The 19,731-nt window shown below is 46.5% G+C and overlaps 1 protein-coding gene across 1 annotated transcript in view; it reads right to left on the bottom strand.

The window, feature by feature from the left end:
* Window positions 1–1,623: 1,623 nt before the first annotated feature.
* The window catches only part of AGBL4 (AGBL carboxypeptidase 4), a 1,493,965-nt gene continuing 1,475,857 nt past the window's right edge, over window positions 1,624–19,731 (bottom strand). Inside the window, exons 12-13 of the mRNA XM_053576008.1 lie at window positions 9,570–9,666; window positions 1,624–3,066 (exon numbers count right to left, since the gene is read on the bottom strand). Of these exons, the coding sequence (XP_053431983.1) occupies window positions 2,946–3,066; window positions 9,570–9,666 (218 nt within the window). The 3' untranslated portion in view covers window positions 1,624–2,945. The remainder of the gene's footprint in view (window positions 3,067–9,569; window positions 9,667–19,731) is intronic.

The following is a 19,731-nucleotide window of genomic DNA, read 5'->3' on the forward strand; positions in this document are numbered from 1 at the left end:
ATTGCAAACATACCCTACAGTCTGCCTTATATTTAGTTTTTTTCCTGCTCAAGGAATGCTAAATGTTAGTAGGGTCCATATGCTGTAATTCAGAGATATTTGCTGTCGTGTGTCCAGTGTTAAATACTTTGTACTTTTGATGCAGTGTATTCTATTCTCTGACTTCCAGAGAAATATAACCTCCTGCCTTATGTAATTTCTCTCTAGGGACATAGGCTAGGAGGTAATGCTGTTGAGCTTCACTCTTCTAATCACGCATTTCCCTAAAGAATGAAGCTCCTCTGCCGGGCGTGATGGCTCATGGCTATAATTCTAACATTTAAGGGGGCCAAGGTGGGTAGATCGCCTGAGCTCAGAAATTCAAGACCAGCCTGAGAAAGAGCAAGACTTTATCTCTACTAAAAAATAGAAAACCTGCACAGGCATTGTAGCAGGTGCCTTTAGCCCCAGCTACTCAAGAGGCTGAGGCAAGAGGATAGCTTGAGCCAGGAGTTTCAGGTTGCTGTGAGCTATGATGCCATAGCACTCTATCCAGGGTGACAAAATGAGACTTGGTCTCCAAACGGACAAACAAAAAAATGAAGCCCCTCTATTACCTCCCTTACAGATGTTAATTCAGACTCTTCTTGCACATCTCTGGTGATGAGGAGCTCACTGCCTTCCAAGAGAGACCATCCAGTGGTCAGCAACTCTATTCATTGGAAAGTGTCCCTTATCCTGAGCAAAAATCGGTCTTACCAAGATTTGTTCCCTGAATTGCTTCTGGGCAACACAGAGCAAATTTTCTCCTTTGTACCATGAAGTCCCTTCAACTTTTTAGAGACTGTAATCTTTCCTTCATATTCATACCTCTCTCGTTTTTTCATTGCAGGGATAAACCACTCCACTCTCTTCATCCATCTCTCATGGGGAATGATTTGTAGATGCCCCCCCATTCTGGTCATATTCCAAATGATCATAGCTACTATTTAGGGAGCACATAAATATTCTTGCTGACATTTCCCACACCTAAGTCTATTTGATCCTTATAGCTATTATAATGAGGTAGGTATGACTATTACGTCTTTCAGGCAAGGAAAGTAAGATGTTAAATAAATTGCCTAAGATCACATAGACCTTACCAAATAGAACCAGGGTTTGAATGCAGAATTAGAACCCAGAGTGACTTGGCTACAAGTTTTTGCTCTTAAATCACTAGCATATTTGCTACCTGTGTGGTCCGTGGGCCAATTAATTAAGGCAGTTTTTAAACTATGGGCCAATGTGTGACCACAATATTATGGAAGTGGCTTGCCCAGGGAAAAATGGACCTGGTCTGCCACCTCTCTCATTTTAGGAAATCTGCTTCTCTACATTCTGCCTAAAATGATGCTACCGTGTTTGAAAAGCTGCCACACTGCTTGGCTCATGTTGAGCTGGTCGCAGTCAATTTAAACTCCCCAGAACTCTGACACAGGAACTGCTGGAAGTTCAAGTCTTCACTGTTCTTCCTGATCTCGCTGACAGAGCTCCTGACCTCAAAGTGAAGGTTATACCAATTTTGGTTGGCTGGGTGGTTCTTGAGGCAGTGGGAGACCTACAGGGAAAGGTGCCAAGAATGCTCAGAGGAACAGAGGCGGGGAGCAAACCACTTTATTTGTGTTCCTCTAGGCAACAGGATCCCAGGGAGAAGCTGTGCATACAATACAACATTTGTAAACAACTAACATATGGTTCTTTGTTATCATTTATGACAAAAGGAGAACAAGTTTTGCTCTTGATTTTTGCAACAAATTTCAAAAATAAATCTTCAACCCAACCCAAGCCAAAAAAGAAAAAAACAAAACAAAACTGCTTAACTGGAGCCTTGTGCTAAAGGCCCTATCTCCCTGGAGTCCCCTTTCCTCTCCCTATCTCCTGATCCTCACCTCCCGGAGGTCGTTTTAATTAGCAGGCTGTCATGGCCACTCAGCCTGCTGCTTCCACAGACAGGAAGGGAGCAGGCTCCCCTGGACCCATTCATCATCTAAAGGCACTTTACTCTTCAGAAAAATGTACAACAAAATGTACAAAATGTTTAGCTTGCCCCACCTTGGGAATTGCTACTGCCATGGTTTTATTTCATCATTCCTACCCAGCTCAGGGTGCATCCTTCTGTTTTTTGCAGCCCCCCTACCTGGCACCCATCCTTTTCTCATGGGAAATTTTCCATGCCTATGTCTTCAGGGGCCAGGTTTGATCCCTATCATCTGGAGACTATAGCCATGATAAAACTTTTGAAATGAATGACCAAAACTTATTGTCTTTGAAGCTAAAATTTCAATTAAACTACCCAAGAAACTGAGAAATAGCTCTCAGAACAGTTTTCTGAAGTTGCACACTGCCTTTGGGGGAATCAGGAAGCAGGCAGCTTATAGATACAGTGACCATATTTCTGAGACCATTGTGATTTCAAAAATTCAGTCCCATTTTTCCTAACAGTACAGTGGCCTTAGGGTTGCATGTGTTGTCATTGTTTGGATCAGAAAATATGGACATTGCATTTCTAAATCTGTGAACAACCACAGCCTATCTTAAAAGATAATCATCTGCAGTAACTATACAACTTAAAAAGGTAAAGGGGCTTTGAAAGAACTGACCTGAGATGTATCAAACCTCTTAAAAGAGATGTGTGGGTTTTCCTCATCTTAGAGGATTTCTACGTTGTGAAAAGTAAGATCTGTGCTCGCCTGGTTCCAGCCTCCTATTTTGTTCCTGAGCCTTGAGCTGAAGGCGAACAATTGATTTTTGCATTGGTAAAAGGGAAAATCGACGATAAAATTTCTCATTTTTCTCTTTCCCTTTCATTAACCTATGCATTATCCCACAAACCCTTGTCTTGGAAACTAGAGAAGGGTGATTAATTTCATGCCCTGGCAGAAAATGCATGCGCCTCCTCCCACAAGCCCTCCCAGGACTCCGTGTCTTTAAAAAGAGTTTGAAGGGTCTTTGTGGTTCACTGATCTCCTCTTGTCCCCTTTGCCGTTGGGGTAGTTGCCGGCCGGGCCCCGCAGGAGTGCGTGCTTGTAGGGAGGGGGTTTTTCTTTCCTGCAAAGAGGGAGATAACAGAAAGAAAGAAGACAGCACATATACACACTGCAGTGAAATCATCTGTGTGCGTGTCCATCTCCCCCCAGACTGTGACCTCCTAGGAACAGTGAGTGGCCTTGTTATCTTCTCCTCTGTGTCCCCAGAACCCAGCTCAGGGCCTGGTTCCAAACAGGCCCTGCAGCTCAGTGAATGCCTGCCTGATAGAGAGATGGATGGATACCTTGTAACATGTGGGTCTAGAGAAAACTTCACTGTCCTACAGCCCCAGCTCTTCCACCTTTCCTGATTCCAAATCATGGAGCGCATTCCCTGGCGGGACAGGGATGGACCCACAGGAGAGCCTGGGACCTCCTTCCCTTCATACCAGGTGGGCTTCAGCATAAACACATTGTGGCATTTCATGATGTCTGTCTCCCCAGCAAGTGAGATGTGAGAACAGGGAGGAGCCTGGTTCATCTGTGTCTCGGCACCCAGCACCCAGGGCAAACCCCTCCACGCTTCTGCTGAGTAATTGTCCATTTGACTGTTTTGCTCACATGTTAGATTGTGAGCTCCTTGTGGGCAGGAACCATGTTTTATTCACTTTTTTACCTTTTCCTTCACACAGGGCCTTGCTTTTTTTTGTTATGGTGTTGACTGATAGATTGATGTCATTTTCATTTACTCATTGAAGTAAGATTTATGTGCAGTGAAAAGAGTGGGCCTTGGAGGTAGAAAGAGCTGAACTGAATCCCCAAGTTGGCTCCGGATAGGAGCTGTGACCTCAGACAAGTTATGTAATTTCTCTGAGCTGATAAAATAGGAGGAAAATACTCTGATCTTGAGGAGGTGGTGGAAGGCTAAATGAGATAATATGAGTAAATACCCTCAGTGACTTCCCTTCCCTACTGTAATTTGCAAAGTTATGGTGCTAGGTATGATCTTACAGACTCTGGAGGTGACAAAGATGAGCAGGCATTGAGACTGTCCTCAGGGTGCTTAAAGGGTAGTAGAGGAGATAGTTGCACAGAACAACGACTTAAAATAATAACTGCAATGCCCTGCAGATCTGAGAATCTCTTGGGCTAAACTTGAATTAGTTTCGAAGAAGTGATCTCCCATGCGCTGACCTTGGAGCACCATTTTCCTTCACTGTTGCTGAGCCAGGGACTTTGTATGTCCCACATACAAAGGGACACCTTGCCCTAACATATCTCCCCTACCAGGAAGCCTCTCTGCCTAAAATACACATTTACTGAAGACTCTTGCTAACCAAGTGAGGCCCTCTAATGTATAGGTGAGACACAGTTAGACAGCAGCACCCACTGACACTTTGGAGCACGTGCTTGCAATTTTCTTAAGGGCAATGTGATCCAAAGGCAGTCCCTTCCTTTCTCTGAGCTTCAGTTGATTCATTTGTAAGATAGGAGAAGAATCCAGGCTCTTTTTGCCTCAGAGGCTCTAATAAATGGAGGCTGAGAAAGAGCTTTGTAAAGTACAAGGTGCCATTCATTTGTCATTAAGGAGTGTGGTTCTTAATACCCAAAGCGAGTATAGGACATAGGTGGATATGTTTTCACGGAAGCAAAGGAAGAAAGGTGTTTGCCCTAGAGAGGCAAGCCTCGGTATGGTCAAGGTGAATGCCGACCAGGGGATTAGGTGTGCAGTGGCAAGGGAGGGTTGTGAATGTGTAGAATGACTTGGGGAAGTGGGTCAGAAAGGCAAAGAGTCTCTAATCAAAGATAAAGGAACAGAGGGAGAGAGAGGAAGTCCTAGAAGGCAAATAGCCCTTCCTCTGGGCCTCTGCAGAGGCTGTTCCCTCCCCTACCTCTCCAGACTCACCTCCTTTGGGAAGTTGACTTCTCAGAAAATAAGCCCCTTACAACTCTATGCTTCTGCCAAATTTCGTCCATCACATCACGCTTCTCCCTGCCATTTTCTAGGTGGTTCTTTGCCCATCTGTTTCTTTCAAGAAATCTTAAGTTTGATATGTGGGCTTTTTCTCTGTAATCGTTACTAATGGGCCAAGTGCTGGCCTGGTGTGGAGCAGGTGCTCGAGGAGTGTTTGACAACTAGAAAATGAACTTTCACTCTTACCTTTACCATCTCTTTCGCTCTAAAAATCCTGGCCTTGTCGTTGCCTTGGAATGTATCTGCTTCTTTTTTTTTTTTTTTTTTGTAGAGACAGAGTCTCACTGTACCGTCCTCGGGTAGAGTGCCGTGGCGTCACACGGCTCACAGCAACCTCTCAACTCTTGGGCTTACGCGATTCTCTTGCCTCAGCCTCCCGAGCAGCTGGGACTACAGGCGCCCGCCACAACGCCCGGCTAGGAATGTATCTGCTTCTTACTTTCCCACATCCTATCCCCTAACATGGAACACCCTCTCTTTTCTATTTCATCAATTCAAATTCAACATGTCCTTTAAAAACAAGTTGAGCTGGGCATGGTGGCTCACGCCTGTAATCCTAGTACTCTGGGAGGCAGAGGTGTGTGGATTGCTGGAGCTCAGGAGTTTGAGACCAGCCTGAGCAAGAACAAAACTCTGTCTCTAAAAAAATAGCCAGGCATTCTGGTGGGCATCTGTAGCGCCAGCTACATGGGAGGCTGAGATAAGAGGATCACTTGAGTCCAAGAGTTTGAGGTTGCTGTGAGCTGTGATGCCACGGCACTCTACCGAGGGTGACAAAGTGTGACTCTGTCTGTAAAAAAACTAACTAAATAAATAAAAATAAAAACAAGTTCAAACTCCACTTCCTCCCCTAGAAGGAAGTCCTATTTGTGATATACTTGGCAGCTACCAAATATTTGCCAGGTTTTGTGGAAGAGTAGATTCTGGTTTATAGTGTGAAGGGGTTGCAATGGATGATTTCTGGGGACTTCCTCCGTTCTATTATTATATCATTAATACAGTTACATTTAGGGCTTATTTAGTACTTAATCTATGGTAGGCCCTGCACCGTGCACTGAGAATACAGAGAGATTAAGATAGCTCTCAAGGAGCACCCCATCCAGGGAAGAAGTCAGACACACCAAGATGCCGTGGAAATACACCATGGGACACACACCGTTCCAGAGGTATGGAAACCACACAGTTGGGAGCTCAGCAGAGAGGAAGCAGCTCTGTCTCAGGCAGAGGACAAGGAAGGAAAACACAGGATGTGACATTTGGACTGAGTTTTAAAGGAATTTACCATCTATAAGCAGAAAGGAAAAACATTCCAGGAAGAGCAAAAAGGATGAACAAAGACATGAAGGTGTGAACATAGCTACCTCATCCAGGCTGAAGGCTAGGACGTGAAGTGGGGAGAATGACATGAGGGAGAGAAGCCGTTTGCAGGGATACACGTGTGCTAGGGAGCAGTGAATGAAGTTTAAGATATAGGCCATGGTCTTAAACAGCAAGAGGAAAAGTTGAAACGTTACTCTGAAGGTAATGAGGAGCCACAGAAAGAAGGTTTTTGAGAGACGGTACATGCGGATGTGTCGTTGAATGCTGGTATACTGTCCAGGATTGTGTGCTATCTTCGTGTCTGTTTGTACACGCCTTTATCCTCCGTAAATGTGGGCTCCTGATGCAGGAGCTGTGTATAATCCTACAATACTAGGGCATGGTGGGCTCTACCTAGTGTGCTGAGTAGCTGAGCAGCCCCTGCACACACAGATATACCCCTCGCCGTGGAGCTGGCCCTCCTAGCCTGCTGCTGAGCCTGAGTGCCTCTCACTGCAGGGCCAGCCCACCCTCGTGCTCATGCTGCGTCTTCCCACAGAAGTGCACCTGGCATGTTCGTTTTTCTTGTCTAATTTTATCCCCTTTGATGGGGCATTTTTGACTTTAGTTCTGTGACAGTATCAGTGTGGTCCAAATAAATGTGGGGTCTCAGTGTGGGTCATCAATGCCATGTCTTTCAGCCTGAGCTCTTGTACCTACGTTGCTCCCCACCCCAGGGCCCCAATCTGAAGGTGGCCTAGCACCCAAGGATGCTGACAGGCTCCCACCAGCATGTGGGTGGAAACTGACATATTGTAATTATCCAGAGAGATGGAAGAAAACGAAGATTAATTCTGAGTCAAAACACGTAATTTTCCTTTTAAACCAGAATTGCTCTTTCACTTAAGCTATTTGATGCTTGGCTGAAAAATAATATAAAAAAGGGTGGTTAATATTCAAATCCCAAATCAGAGCTCAGAGCCTTGTATCTTCCTGGGATTTCATTTTTAAAGGATTCCTGACCAATTTAAAGCTAAGTGGAGTCCATGGTTTTATAGGTGTAGGAAGGAAGTGGTTTTTTTTTTTTTTTTTTTTTTTTTTTTTTAATTTAAGGGTGGGTGCATGTACCTGAAGTCCGCAAGACTTTGGACTGGTGAGGAATGAGCTCTCCAGCTCTTTTTAAAAGAGGGCTTCAAAGCTCAGGGCAAAGAGGTTTCATGAACAGCCAAACTCAGGGCCCTGAGAACTCTCCTGCATCCTTTAGATCGAGCTTCAGGGTCCCCTTCTTCTCCCACCTCCGAAAACTCTTCACTGGCTGATGCTGAGCGCACTGGTCTGGGGTGGAGCTGGGCTCTAGTCCTGACTCTGACTGCATGGCCCCCTCCAGCTCCTTCTGCTCCTTGGGCTCGATATCCTCATCTGTACCATGAAGAGAGACTAGGTAATCACTAAAGTCTCCCTGAGCACCAGCATCCTTTCACTAGCCTAGGACAATGCAACACCCAAGAAGAAAGCGGTTAAGGATCAAGACAATTTTATTCAGGCTGAGGGAGGACCTGAAAGAGACAATCCCCAAATCAACTTGTAAATGAGATACTAAGAATTCTTTTGAGTTTCATGAAGCTTTAAAATTTTAAGAACTTTAACCAATCAAGAATGACTTCTAAGAATGAACAGAGCACTCTCCTCTGGAGGGGATCTCCTCAAAGGCAGAGGTCATGTTTTAATCAGCTGCTCATCCCAGAACCTTCTTCCTGCCAAGAGCCTGGCACAAAGAGTTGCTTTAATGAGTGAACAAATGAATGCATGTATGTGGGTATGCTCAGTAAAGGACAGGCATTGACAGGACACAAGAAATAGATGTGATTCTCCTGCAGGAGTCTCTAACAGGATAGGGGGCCCAAAGACTCCAGGGGATTTATGAACAATATGAGACAGGGTGTCAGAGTATCGTCATGCAGATGCTATCTGGACCAGGGACCTAGAGATATATACTCACAGCATCACGGAATGTGGACCCTGGAACATCACTCATCTCAACCAGGTAGGGGGAGGAACTTTCCCTAGGTTATGGTTGGCCAGCTGTCTGGGACTGTAACTCAGAAACTAAAGAAGATGAAAGCATTTATGGAGTACCTTCTGGCTGCTAGGGACCATACTAAGCTTGCTAATCTGCAAAACCATATTTAGAGGTTGTTATTACCTCCATTTATAGGTAGGTAGAGAAAAGCTTCAAGAAACCAAGAAACATGCCTACGATCCCCTAACTTGTTTGAGCCTTAGAGAATCCGAACCCACACTGATGAATTTCCACTTGAGGTAGAGCTTCTGCCAAAAATTCTTTGGCTTCAAGTATCTCACACTTTCTCCTTATTTTTCTGAGCCTCCTTTTCCTCATCTGTGAGATGGAGAATGTAATGCTATAAGGAATAAATAAAGTGATACACAGAAAGTACTTCCTACAATAAATATTGGGAATTTATATTGTTTTCATTAATAATAGTGTAAATAGTGTATCAGTGCAAAGGCCCCGAGGCACCAAAGTACATGGGCAAGGTCATCAGAAAGAACGGTCTGACAGGTGCAGGGAACATGGCCTGGTCATGCCTTTCAAGGAGGTGGAATGACTGGGAAGTAGGACATGAGCCCAACATGGAGGGTAGGGCCCAAGGCTCAGTGGGCTCACTGCCAGTGGCCATGGGAACACCCAGGGCTTCAAACTCTGGCCCAGTCTTTAGTCTGGACAGATGCTCACCTCCTGACCTCTCCTCACTGATCCCGCAAATTGGCCCCAGCAGAGGATCTGAGGTGGGACCTCTCAGGGCTGTGTCCTCTCCAGTTCCAAACCTTCACATCTTCAGAGAAGGAGACTATACCACCAGGATACATGTATTCCTGGCACTGTGCTGGTCACTTTGACAGACATCTCTCAATAATCTTGTACGTGAGTACCATTGTACCCACTTTACAGATAAGGAAACTGAAGGATCTGAGAGGATGGGCTATCAGGTGAAGTGGCAGTGGAAACATCCAGATGAACCTAGTATAATGACTGAACTCAGCTCCCAGCAACCCCCATCTCTGTGGATTCCCAGGTTAGACCTGGAAACATGCTCCCTGTGTCTGAAGCCCTTGATGATACTTATGCTTGGGAAATATGCTGTTCTGCATATTTGTGGCAGGGCCGAGATTATCTTTCCTGTGTCACAGATGGAAAGCCAAGAGCCAGTGAGAGGCAAAAGGAAGTTGCCTCTGAACACAAAGCCCTTTAAGCAGGACTTGAGCCCAGACAGCTCTGCTCTGCCACTTACCTCAGCCTCGGCATGGGAATCGCCACCTTTTCAACCATGGGGTTCAGCCGATAATAATCCAAAAATGTCCTTGCCACATTCCGCCCCAGCTTCATATCTGCATGTGTGTGCATTAAGGAAAACTTTGAAAAGACAGAAGAGAGGACTACGGGGAAAAACAAACAAACAACAACAAAAAAAAACAGTAATAGTATTAAAAACAGTAACACCACTCACTGTTCTTTTTTTTTTTGTAGAGACAGAGTCTCAGTTTATGGTCCTCAGTAGAGTGCCGTGGCCTCACACAGCTCACAGCAACCTCCAACTCCTGGGCTTAAGCGATTCTCCTGCCTCAGCCTCCCAAGTAGCTGGGACTACAGGTGCCCGCTACAACGCCCGGCTATTTTTTTTTTTTTTGGTTGCAATTTGGCCGGGGCCGGGTTTGAACCCGCCACCCTTGGTATATGGGGCCGGCGCCCTACGGACTGAGCCACAGGCGCCACCCAACCACTCACTGTTCTAATGCATGTGCTCTCTTTTTCAATCCTCATGAAACCTTAATGATGTAATTACAATCATTATGCTCATTTTATTACAAATAAGGAAACTGGTGCTTAAGATCACACAACTGGGAAAAGGGGACAGGATATGAATCCAGGTAGTCTTACCCTGAAACCCATGCTGATAGCCTTTTAAGATACACTGGGCTTCTCTGGTGTGGCCGCAGGCAGTTTAGGGTGGAGCCAGATAAGCAAAACCCAAGGGCAAGAGACCTTTGTTACAGACAAATGCCTGCCTGCCCCTTCTGTACCTCAGGTACAATGGTAAAACTCTCTGTGACTCTAAATACTATCCTCATTCCACTTTGAAATTCTACTGATAATGAATAATGAAGCCAAAGATTCAGGACCTATTAAAATACAAACTCCACAGGCAAAGGGAAGGGGCCAGTTCCATGGTGTTCATTAACACTTTAGTATGAATTAGTACAACACTCATCTATGTGAGGACATAGAGAACTGCTCTGTGCATTCTATCCCACATGTCTGGGTCTTCACATGTGCTATTTCCTCTGCCTTAAGTGCCTTCTCCCCTTTTATTTGGCTGATTTATACCCATCAAATCTCCAACTAGCAATATGTCTTTAGTAGAGACTTCTAGAATACTCCTTCCTTCCCCTCCTAGGACTACAATTGGTGTCCTTGCCTGGTACTTCTGTTAAAGTACTTAAGCACTTATCTTAAAGTATGGGAATTATGCATTTACTCACTTTAACCTTTAACCCCCTCCCTCTCCCTCCTTCCTCCTCCCTCAGCTCTGAACATCCAAACTTCCTCACGAGACCTCCTATCTCTTGAATTTGTTCACCTCTTTCCATCCTCCTAGGATAAATCAGCATCATTTTCCCCTGGGATTACTGTCACCCTGTCCTAACAGGCCTCCCAGCCGCAGGCTTGCCCCAGTCTCATCCATTTTCTACACTGTGGCCAGGTCCGACCATGTCACTCAGCTGAGTAAAACACTTCGGTGGCTTCCAGTGGCCTTACAGTCCACCTTTCTGACCATGACTTGTAAGGCTGTTCATAGCTGGGTCCCTGATTTCTCTTAGCTTTGTGCTTGTCCCCCACCCTTGCCCTCACATCCAGCAGTACTGAACTTCTGTCTCTAGGCCTTGGTCCTTCCCAGAGCACTTTCCCTCTCTTCTCAGCCTCCAAAACCTTAGAGGTTGCTGCTTTACTGGGGAAGTCTTCCTCGACTGGCCTTACTGGGGAGGGGGTCCCTCCTGGGTTTTCCCACAGCTTCTTCTTCCAGGTCTTCACCAACAGGACCATTCATCAAACTGTACGTAACCATCTCTCGTTTTGACGCACTCCTTCTGGTCTGTAAGCTCTTTGAGGTAGAGTGCATGTCTGTCTTACTCATCACCTGAATACCCACGTACTCACCTGGCAATAAGTGCAAAACATATATTTGTGGAATGAATAAATAATAATAGCTAATACTAATGTAAGTTTATCATGTGCTAGCCAGTCTTTTAAGTGCCTTACATATATTGAATCACTTAATCCTCGCAATAACCCAATGAGGTAGGTCTGTTAGTCCCCCTGTTTAGAAAGGATACGTGATTTCCCCAAAGGGCAGTCAACTAATACCTAATGAAGCTGGGACTGAGCCTAAGCACCCTGGGTCCACACATTGAACTGCCTCTCTAAACCAGCTCTCTGTGAGCGCCTCCCAGACCCTTACCATTTCATATTCATTCTGTCTGTCTTGCCTAATACATGGTAGGGAACCCTCAGCCTATTGAGAGACAAACTCACATCCCTGACTCAGGAGCACGTTGGGAGGCACACATGTCGAGGAGCGAGAACCTGATATTGGGCTGCAGGACTCTCTGAGGAAGGCCTGTTCTAGGCTGGACTACACAGGTGGGATGACTGAAGTGGGCATTTCAGGGAGAGGACACAGAGTGAGCAGCAGGGCAACAGGACTGACTACCCGTCCACCCAACAAGCACTTTCATTTTTTTTTTTTGAGACAGTCTCATTAGGCCACCCTTGGTAGAGTGCTATGGCGTCACAGCTCACAGCAACCTCCAACTCCTGGACTTAGGCGATTCTCTTGCCTCAGCCTCCCAAGTAGCTGGGACTATAGGTGCCTGCCACAATGCCTGGCTATTTTACTATTTTTTTGTTGTAGTTGTCATTGTTGTTTTAGCACATCTGGGTCAGGTTCGAACCCGCCAACCCTGGTGTATGTGGCTGGCACACTAACCACTGAGCTACGAGCGCTGAGCCAGATGACAAGCACTTTTGGAAGCTTGCAATGTGCTGGGACTCGTGTGAGGGTAGTGCTGGTGGGAGGGGACTGGGTAGGTCACAGTGGAGAGGACAAAGTGGAAAGGGAAGGAAAGAAGTGGGATTGCTGGGCAGTTTCTGAGGGGCCCCCTTCTGTCTGGGCCTGGGCCAGGTCTCCGGGGCTAGCACTCCACCTAGGGCCGTGGAGATGAATGAGCACATGGGAAGCAGCCAAGTGAGTTCTTGCCCACCTCCTTCAAGAAGTCCCCCAGCTGGGATTGGCCATGGCCCAGGACATGAAAACTAGCATTTACGGAACACCCACTATGTGCCTGTCACTGCACTGAGTACTTTGCCTACATAGGCATTTTAATCTTCCAAACAACTCAGAGACGAAAGAAACTGTATCTCCCATTTGCTCTGGGGGGTTAAGGAATTTGTCCAAATTGGTAATGGTCTAGTCAGGACTCAAATCCAGGCAAGTCTGATTCCAGAACCATGAGCTTTCCACTGTCCTGGACTATTTCCCAACTTGAAGGCACCTTTTCTGTCACAGCCTGAGTCATTCCAGGCCAGCGCCTGGTGGGAGAAGGAAAAACACCAGACAAGTTGTTTATGACAGTGCGATGCGCTGCAGGCTCCCTGTGCCCTGGGGCTGCCACCTGCTTTCTTCCCAGGGATGTGACTGACCTTCTCTGTCCTCTTCTTTAAAAAGGTGACAAGCTGGTGTGGGGCATGGCCTCCCTGACCAGCAGACCCTGGAGGCAGTCTCACTGCGGGGGGCCACAGAGGCGGGCTGGCTGCTTTCACCCAGCCAGTCTCTGGTCAGCTTGAGGAGACCAAGCTCAGGGTTGTGTGCGCTGACAGGAAGAGGGCACTGTGCGCTGACAGGGCACACAGGAAAGCAGAGGGCCCTGTGGGCTGAGCTTAAAGGCTGCAGCCGAAATTCTGGAGGCAGATTGTGCCTAATCCAGTTCTCGGCTCTACCTCATGCTGGCTACGGCAGAGTATTTTCCAAAGATGTCGGTTAACAATATTTCCCATCTCACATGTTATTCTCTAACACGACCTTGACCTTCTTCTACAGGGAAGTGTGGTCTATGTCTCCTCCCCTTTGAATCTGGATGAGCTCATGACTCACTTGTAACCAAAAGAAAGGCAGAAGTGGGAGAAGTGACATTGTGGGGCTTCTTGCCCTTGCATACCAGAATACCTGAGCTGAAGTCCTGAGCCTCCATGCAAGCAGTCTGACTACCCTGAGACCCTGAGATTATAGGAAGAGAGAGAAGAGAGACACCGGCCAGCCTATGGCTCCTCTGGCACTCAGCCCTTTCAGCTCCAGCCATTGACTGCAGCCACATCAGACTCTCAGCCAGAACCTCGCAGCAGAGACCTTCCCAAATTTCTGACCTACAGAGAACATGAGAGAATAGCTATTGCTATTTTAAGCCACTGAGTTTTGGGGATATTTTCTAAAGCAGAAAGAGAGAACTAGGACACTGTGTGACTGTGCACAGGCCTCTGTTTCCGCATCTGTAAAATGTGAATAATAATGCTCATCTCCCAGGGTTGTCAGGATGAAGCATGTGACTGTACCGCGTTGATGAATACTTGGGAGCTGACTGAATGGATGAATGGGGAGGAGAGAAGCTTCCCTTCCTTACCAAGCCATACTGAGAGTTGGACTTGAAGCAACCGTGGGAGATACCCTCATTCATCCATCCTCTTGAGCACTAAAGGGAAAGGAGTTGGGCTACTGCAGTGGAATATCCCACTGTGAGATGTTGATCATTTTAGATCACTGTCATCTTCACAAAAGGGGGTTGTCTGGGAAAATCCTCTTTCTTTCCCCCTTCCAACATGGTAACATACTCCTCAAACCCTGGAGGCCTCAATTCAGATTATTTATGGCAATGGCTCTGTTTGGGTCAAGGAATAGGACATCATGGGGAAGAAGGGAGAGATTGATCGAACATTTTCAATTAAAACAAGCTGTCTTTGAACAAAGATTTAAGATCTGAGCAAGGAGAGAATATAACTCTTTTTTGGCTGGAACCTTTTTCAGTAAGACAGAAAAAAAAATTAGGGTGAAAACTCCCAACTATTCTTTGTCAACAAAGAGGATGGTCTGTAAATGGAAAATCTCTTCTAAAAATTATGTTCAGATTCTTACATAGGTCATTGATCTGTTTCTCACAGATGGCAGGGAATGGCCAGCCACACAGAGCAGGTAAGATCTAGATCCTCAAAACAGTTATGTGGAAGGATTCAGCTGGGATCGTAAGAAACTCAGAGTAATTTGGTAACTTCTATCCAGAGCTGTTTTGAAATAAAGAGTGGGTGTCAGTAGCCCCAAACTCCTATTAATGAATGAGAATAAACTGTAAATGTTCAAACCCTAATTACCTATTGAGGGCCCTATAAAAATAAACATTTACTGTTTATTCTCATTCATTCATTAATTCCCTTATTCTTTCATGCATTCATTTAAACATTTGCTGGGCTCTTCCTGAGAGTGACAGGGATTGGGGTTTTATTTTATTTTATTTTTTTTTGTAGAGACAGAGTCTCACTTTATGGCCCTCGGTAGAGTGCCGTGGCCTCACACAGCTCACAGCAACCTCTTAACTCCTGGGCTTAAGCGATTCCCTTGCCTCAGCCTCCCGAGTAGCTGGGACCACAGGCGCCCGCCACAACGCCCGGCTATTTTTTTTTTTTTTTTGGTTGCAGTTTGGCCGGGGCCGGGCTTGAACCCGCCACCCTCGGTATATGGGGCCGGCACCCTACCAACTGAGCCACAGGCGCCGCCCTAGAATTAGATAAACACACTTTATAGTCTAGAGGAAACCAACGTGCCCCCACTAACCGCATTACCAGGCATGTTGTTGCACTGTCACCTTCACAAAAGCAACTACTATTTATTTTAGAGTTAATTCTGTGTAACACATACAATGTAGTTACTCTCACCAATTCTCATCACAGCACTGAAAGGTCACAGCACGATTCTACACAAATTTCACAGATGAGGAAATTGAAAATCAGAGTTTGCATAATTATTCCAGAGTCTTGTGGCTTGAAAGTAACAGAGGTAGCACGTGAATTTCAGTGTCTTCAAGTGAGATGTATATGCTGTTTCCTCTCTTGAGTATGATCATAAATTCAAACACAAAATTCTGTGGACATGTAGAAGGAGATGGAATTTCATCATTTTTTTTTTTTTGTAATAGGGTCTCACTCTGTTGCCCAGGCTAGAGTGCCATAGAGTCAGTCTAGCTAACAGCAACCTCAAATTCCTGAGTTCAAGTAACCCTCCTGCCTTGGCCTCCCAAGTAGCTGTGACTACAGCTGTGCATTGCAACACCCTGGTTAATTTTTCTATTTTTAGTAGAGATGGGGTCTTGCTCTCTCTCAGGTTGATCTCAAGCTTCTGAGTTCAAGGGATCCAGCTGCCTCGGCCTTCCAGCCTGCTAGGATTACAGGTGTGAGCCACCACACTCAGGGCAGAGATGGAATTTCAAATGACAGAATTATGAAAGCTTTGAAGGACCAAGACAGATTTTCGAGGGGGAGGAAGACAAACTCAAGCATCAGCAGAGAAATGGAGTGTGGCCTAGCACATGGCCTAAAATAAGACGGAGAAGGACTCGAGCTGAAGGGTAGCTGCAGTGCAGAGTGAAAGTGAGACTGGGGTATTAGGCAATAGATGGATGAACGAAGGCTTTGAGTGCCAAAGTAAGGAATTTAAACTTCTACTCGGTAGGTGATAAAAACCAGTGAATAGCTCTGGGTTGCACCCGCCATTCATTCACTCAGTGTGTATTTATTGATCATGCATAATGTTCAGGTTCACTGGGAGGCTCAGGGTAGTCTATGGTTCAAACAAAACAAAACAAACCAAGACCGTGGCTAAGTCTAGAAGTAGAGACCAATAGCAAAGTAGTAACACCCCCAAATAAATACATAACTGCCAGTGATAACAGCGCTATGAAGAAAGTGCACAGGGTCTGTAACTGAGGGTAATGCGGGAGTGGCAGGCCTCTCTGAGGAGGGACATGGAAACACAGTAGACGGTGCAGTGTCCTTGGGAGGGAGATAGGGACTAGAGGAGGAGGGGGGCTGGCAGGAAGCCACAGGCAAGGGCTAGATCATGTAAGCCCTTCTTCTGGATCACCTTAAGGAGTCGGGACTTTCTAAGCAAATGCAAAACCACCAACACATATTTAAAGCAGGAAAATAACATGATCTGATTTATATTTTAAAATGTCACTGCTGCACTGAACATCAGCAGGCAGAGAAGCGGGAGGCTATTGTGACAGTCTGGGGCATGATGAGGGGGCTGGGCTATGTAGAGGTAGTCCAGATGGGAAGATTTCCTGGGCTGAGAAAGCCGACAGAACCTGGTGCCAGGTTGGAGGTAGGCCTGGAGGAGAGGAAGGAGTGAAGTGACGTCTTCGTATTGGGCTTTAGCGGCTGGGTGGATGGGGTGCCCTGGTCTGTGAGGAGGGCTGGGGGAGGAACAGCTTCAGGGGACAGATTAAGAGTTCAGCTTGGGGCATGTTGGATTGGAGATCCTAGGAGATGTTAAACACCCAGGTCTTGAATCAGAAATGGGAAAAAAAAGTTTGGATAATGGGAATGGATTCTGAAAAGTCAGCTGTTTGGGATTATTCATGCCACAAACTCTTGTTGACTGCGTGTTCCATTCTGCTCAGCTCTCCGCCTTTTGCTCCCTGCTCTCAGAGCTACACCTCCCTCGGGGTGTCCCAAGGGCTGCAGGAGAGTGGCAATGACTGAAAGAGCTTCTGTCTTCCTGTCTCAGGGCCTCAGATCTAGAGCTTTCACAGTTTAAATCACTAACACTACGTAGCCGTGGCCATTTCCCTGCTCTGGGCCTAGCTTTTCTGTGTGTAAATGTATAATCTCCCAAGTCCTTTGCAGTGAACATGGAATAGTCAAACAAAAGCCTCAATACGATGAGTTTATGAAAATGTCCATTCTCATTCTCTCATTCATTACCAAGAACTTACTATTGCCAAGTTATTTTTGCCACTTGGGATACACAGTGAACAACTCTGGCAAAGATTCCTGTTGGTGTGGAGCTTACGTTCTAGCTAGGGGACGTCAACTGTAAACCCAATACACTTGTAAATTGCATGGTATGCTGGCAAATGATGAGTGCTAGGAGGTGAAGGCAAATTTGCAGGGCGAGGGAGCAGAGAGCGGATGGCAGCATCAGGTCGAAGGGCCAGAGAGGTTTCACGGGAAAAGTGGGGTGTGCATGGGCGTGGAGGGGGTGAAGGAGCTGGCCAGCACCAGGGAAGAGTCCATCCTCCCCATCTGAATCAGGAGCCCAGACCAATTGTTTCACAACGGGGCTCTTGCTGAATCCAGCCCAATCCCTAACTACGGATACAGTCAGCTTCAGGGTCCTCCGGGGTGGGGGTGGGGAACACCTCCTTCCCCTCAGGTGGCAGTTTCCTGGCCATGGGTCCTTTCTACCTCCCTGAGCAGCTCCAGAGAGATGAGTCTCACACAGATCCTCCCACCTGGACCTCGGCCTCCCTCCCCTCCTTCCCTCATGGCCACACATATCTGAAGCCTTACTCCCCTGCTGCTCTCCCAGAACCCCAACAAGCTCACCTGGCCTGCCTGCACCGAAGGGCGCTGAGGTCTACCCCACTCCTCAGACACAATATCCCACTTCCACTTTCCCCACATAGGCAGCTCTTATCACTATCCCTATTTTGCAAGATGAGAGATCAGCACATCAAATGTGGCAAAAGGAGGCTTGGAGCCCATTCATTCATTCACACACTCATTCATTCATGTCTTCCCCATGCCAGGCACTGTTCTAGGAGCTGGGGCACAACAAAGAGAAAAACAGACACAACCCCTGTCCTCAGGAAGGCCTTTTCTTGCCATCATCCTGCCTCCAAATAAGAAAATTTAACTCCTATCTGCTTCCTGTTTGGAAACCCCCACCTAGAATTCTTTCTCGGCTCACACTCCTACCCTTGCCGGCAACAGATGCTCATCATTAAAGGGGAAGATTAATTCTGAAGAGGGGGAGGCCAAGGAAAAGTGATTTCTCTTTGATAAGGCTGACAGCACTGCTGGAATATTAAGAGGCACCTGCCCAGGAGCCTCTAGGTAAAGCCCGAAGAACAATGCGACAATGAAGTATCTTTTGTCTCTGCCTCCTCGCCAGTCCTCCCACACTGTCGGACAGGTGCATGACTAAACAGATGAATCCTCTGAAGTGCAGTGTGGAGGCTGCAGATGTAAGTGCAGAGTCCTTTCCAGTCCCAGGCAAGTCCCGAGGCACCCCCTAGGTAAGAAGGCCTGAGAGAGGGAGAGAGAGAGGGCAGGAGGAGGAAGAGACAAAGAGACAGGCAGAGGCAGAGACCGAAAGAAAAACAGACGCAAACCAACAGGAAGATGCAGAGAGAGACTGGTCAGAAAGGAGCAGACGATAAGGAGAGAAAGACAGTCAGAGGCCAAGAGACTTATACGTGAAAACTGTATGGAAATGGAGGGAAGGGCAGAGAAAGATAGAAAAACGGGGGGGTGGGGGGTGACAGCAAGAAAGAGAATCCAACTGAGAGAGTGAGAGAGAGAGATAGACATAGACCGTGGGGGAAGGAGGAAGGGGTGGACAGGACGCAAGAGATGAAACAGAAAGACAAAAGAAGAAAAAGCAGGGAAAACACAGGCATCCGCAGACGGACGGTAAATGAGATAGAGTAACACTGAAATGACACAGGCACAGTGAGAGAGAGGACGGGGAAGGAAGGGAGACCTCCTTCTAGATACATGAAATGCAATTCAAAAGAGTGTTTTCTGAGACGCTCTCTTCAGGGAGGAGCCTGGAGGTGACTGCTTCCCTATAAATGGTGGTGGTGGGGGGGGGATTGTTCCAAAGCATTAAAGGATAAATTAAATTTTGGAACAACTGTGAGGCTCCATATTAGTTTCCTATTGCCACAAATTACCACAAATTTGGTGGCTTAAAACAACAGAAATTTATTCTCACACAATTTTGGAGGCCAGATGTCAGGATGTCAGATGACTTTCACTAGGCCAAAATCAAGGTGCTAACAGGGCCTCACTCCCTACACAGGCTCCAGGGGAGAAATCAGACATTGTTTATTTCTGGTGGCTGCTTGCATTCCTTGGCTTGTGGCCACATCACCCCAATTCTGCCTCCATGGTCACATTGCCTCTTCCTCTTTTGCGTGTATCAGATCTCTGTCTGACTCTCTCTTACAGCCATGCATGTGATTATATTCAGGGCCCACCCAGATAACCCAGCATGATCTCAATCTCCCTTCTCAAGATCTTTCATGATGATATCTGTCAAGATCCTGATTCCATATAGAGTAATA

The sequence above is a fragment of the Nycticebus coucang genome, chromosome 22 (genome assembly GCF_027406575.1).
Source record: "Nycticebus coucang isolate mNycCou1 chromosome 22, mNycCou1.pri, whole genome shotgun sequence".
In the NCBI taxonomy this organism is placed as follows: domain Eukaryota; kingdom Metazoa; phylum Chordata; class Mammalia; order Primates; family Lorisidae; genus Nycticebus; species Nycticebus coucang.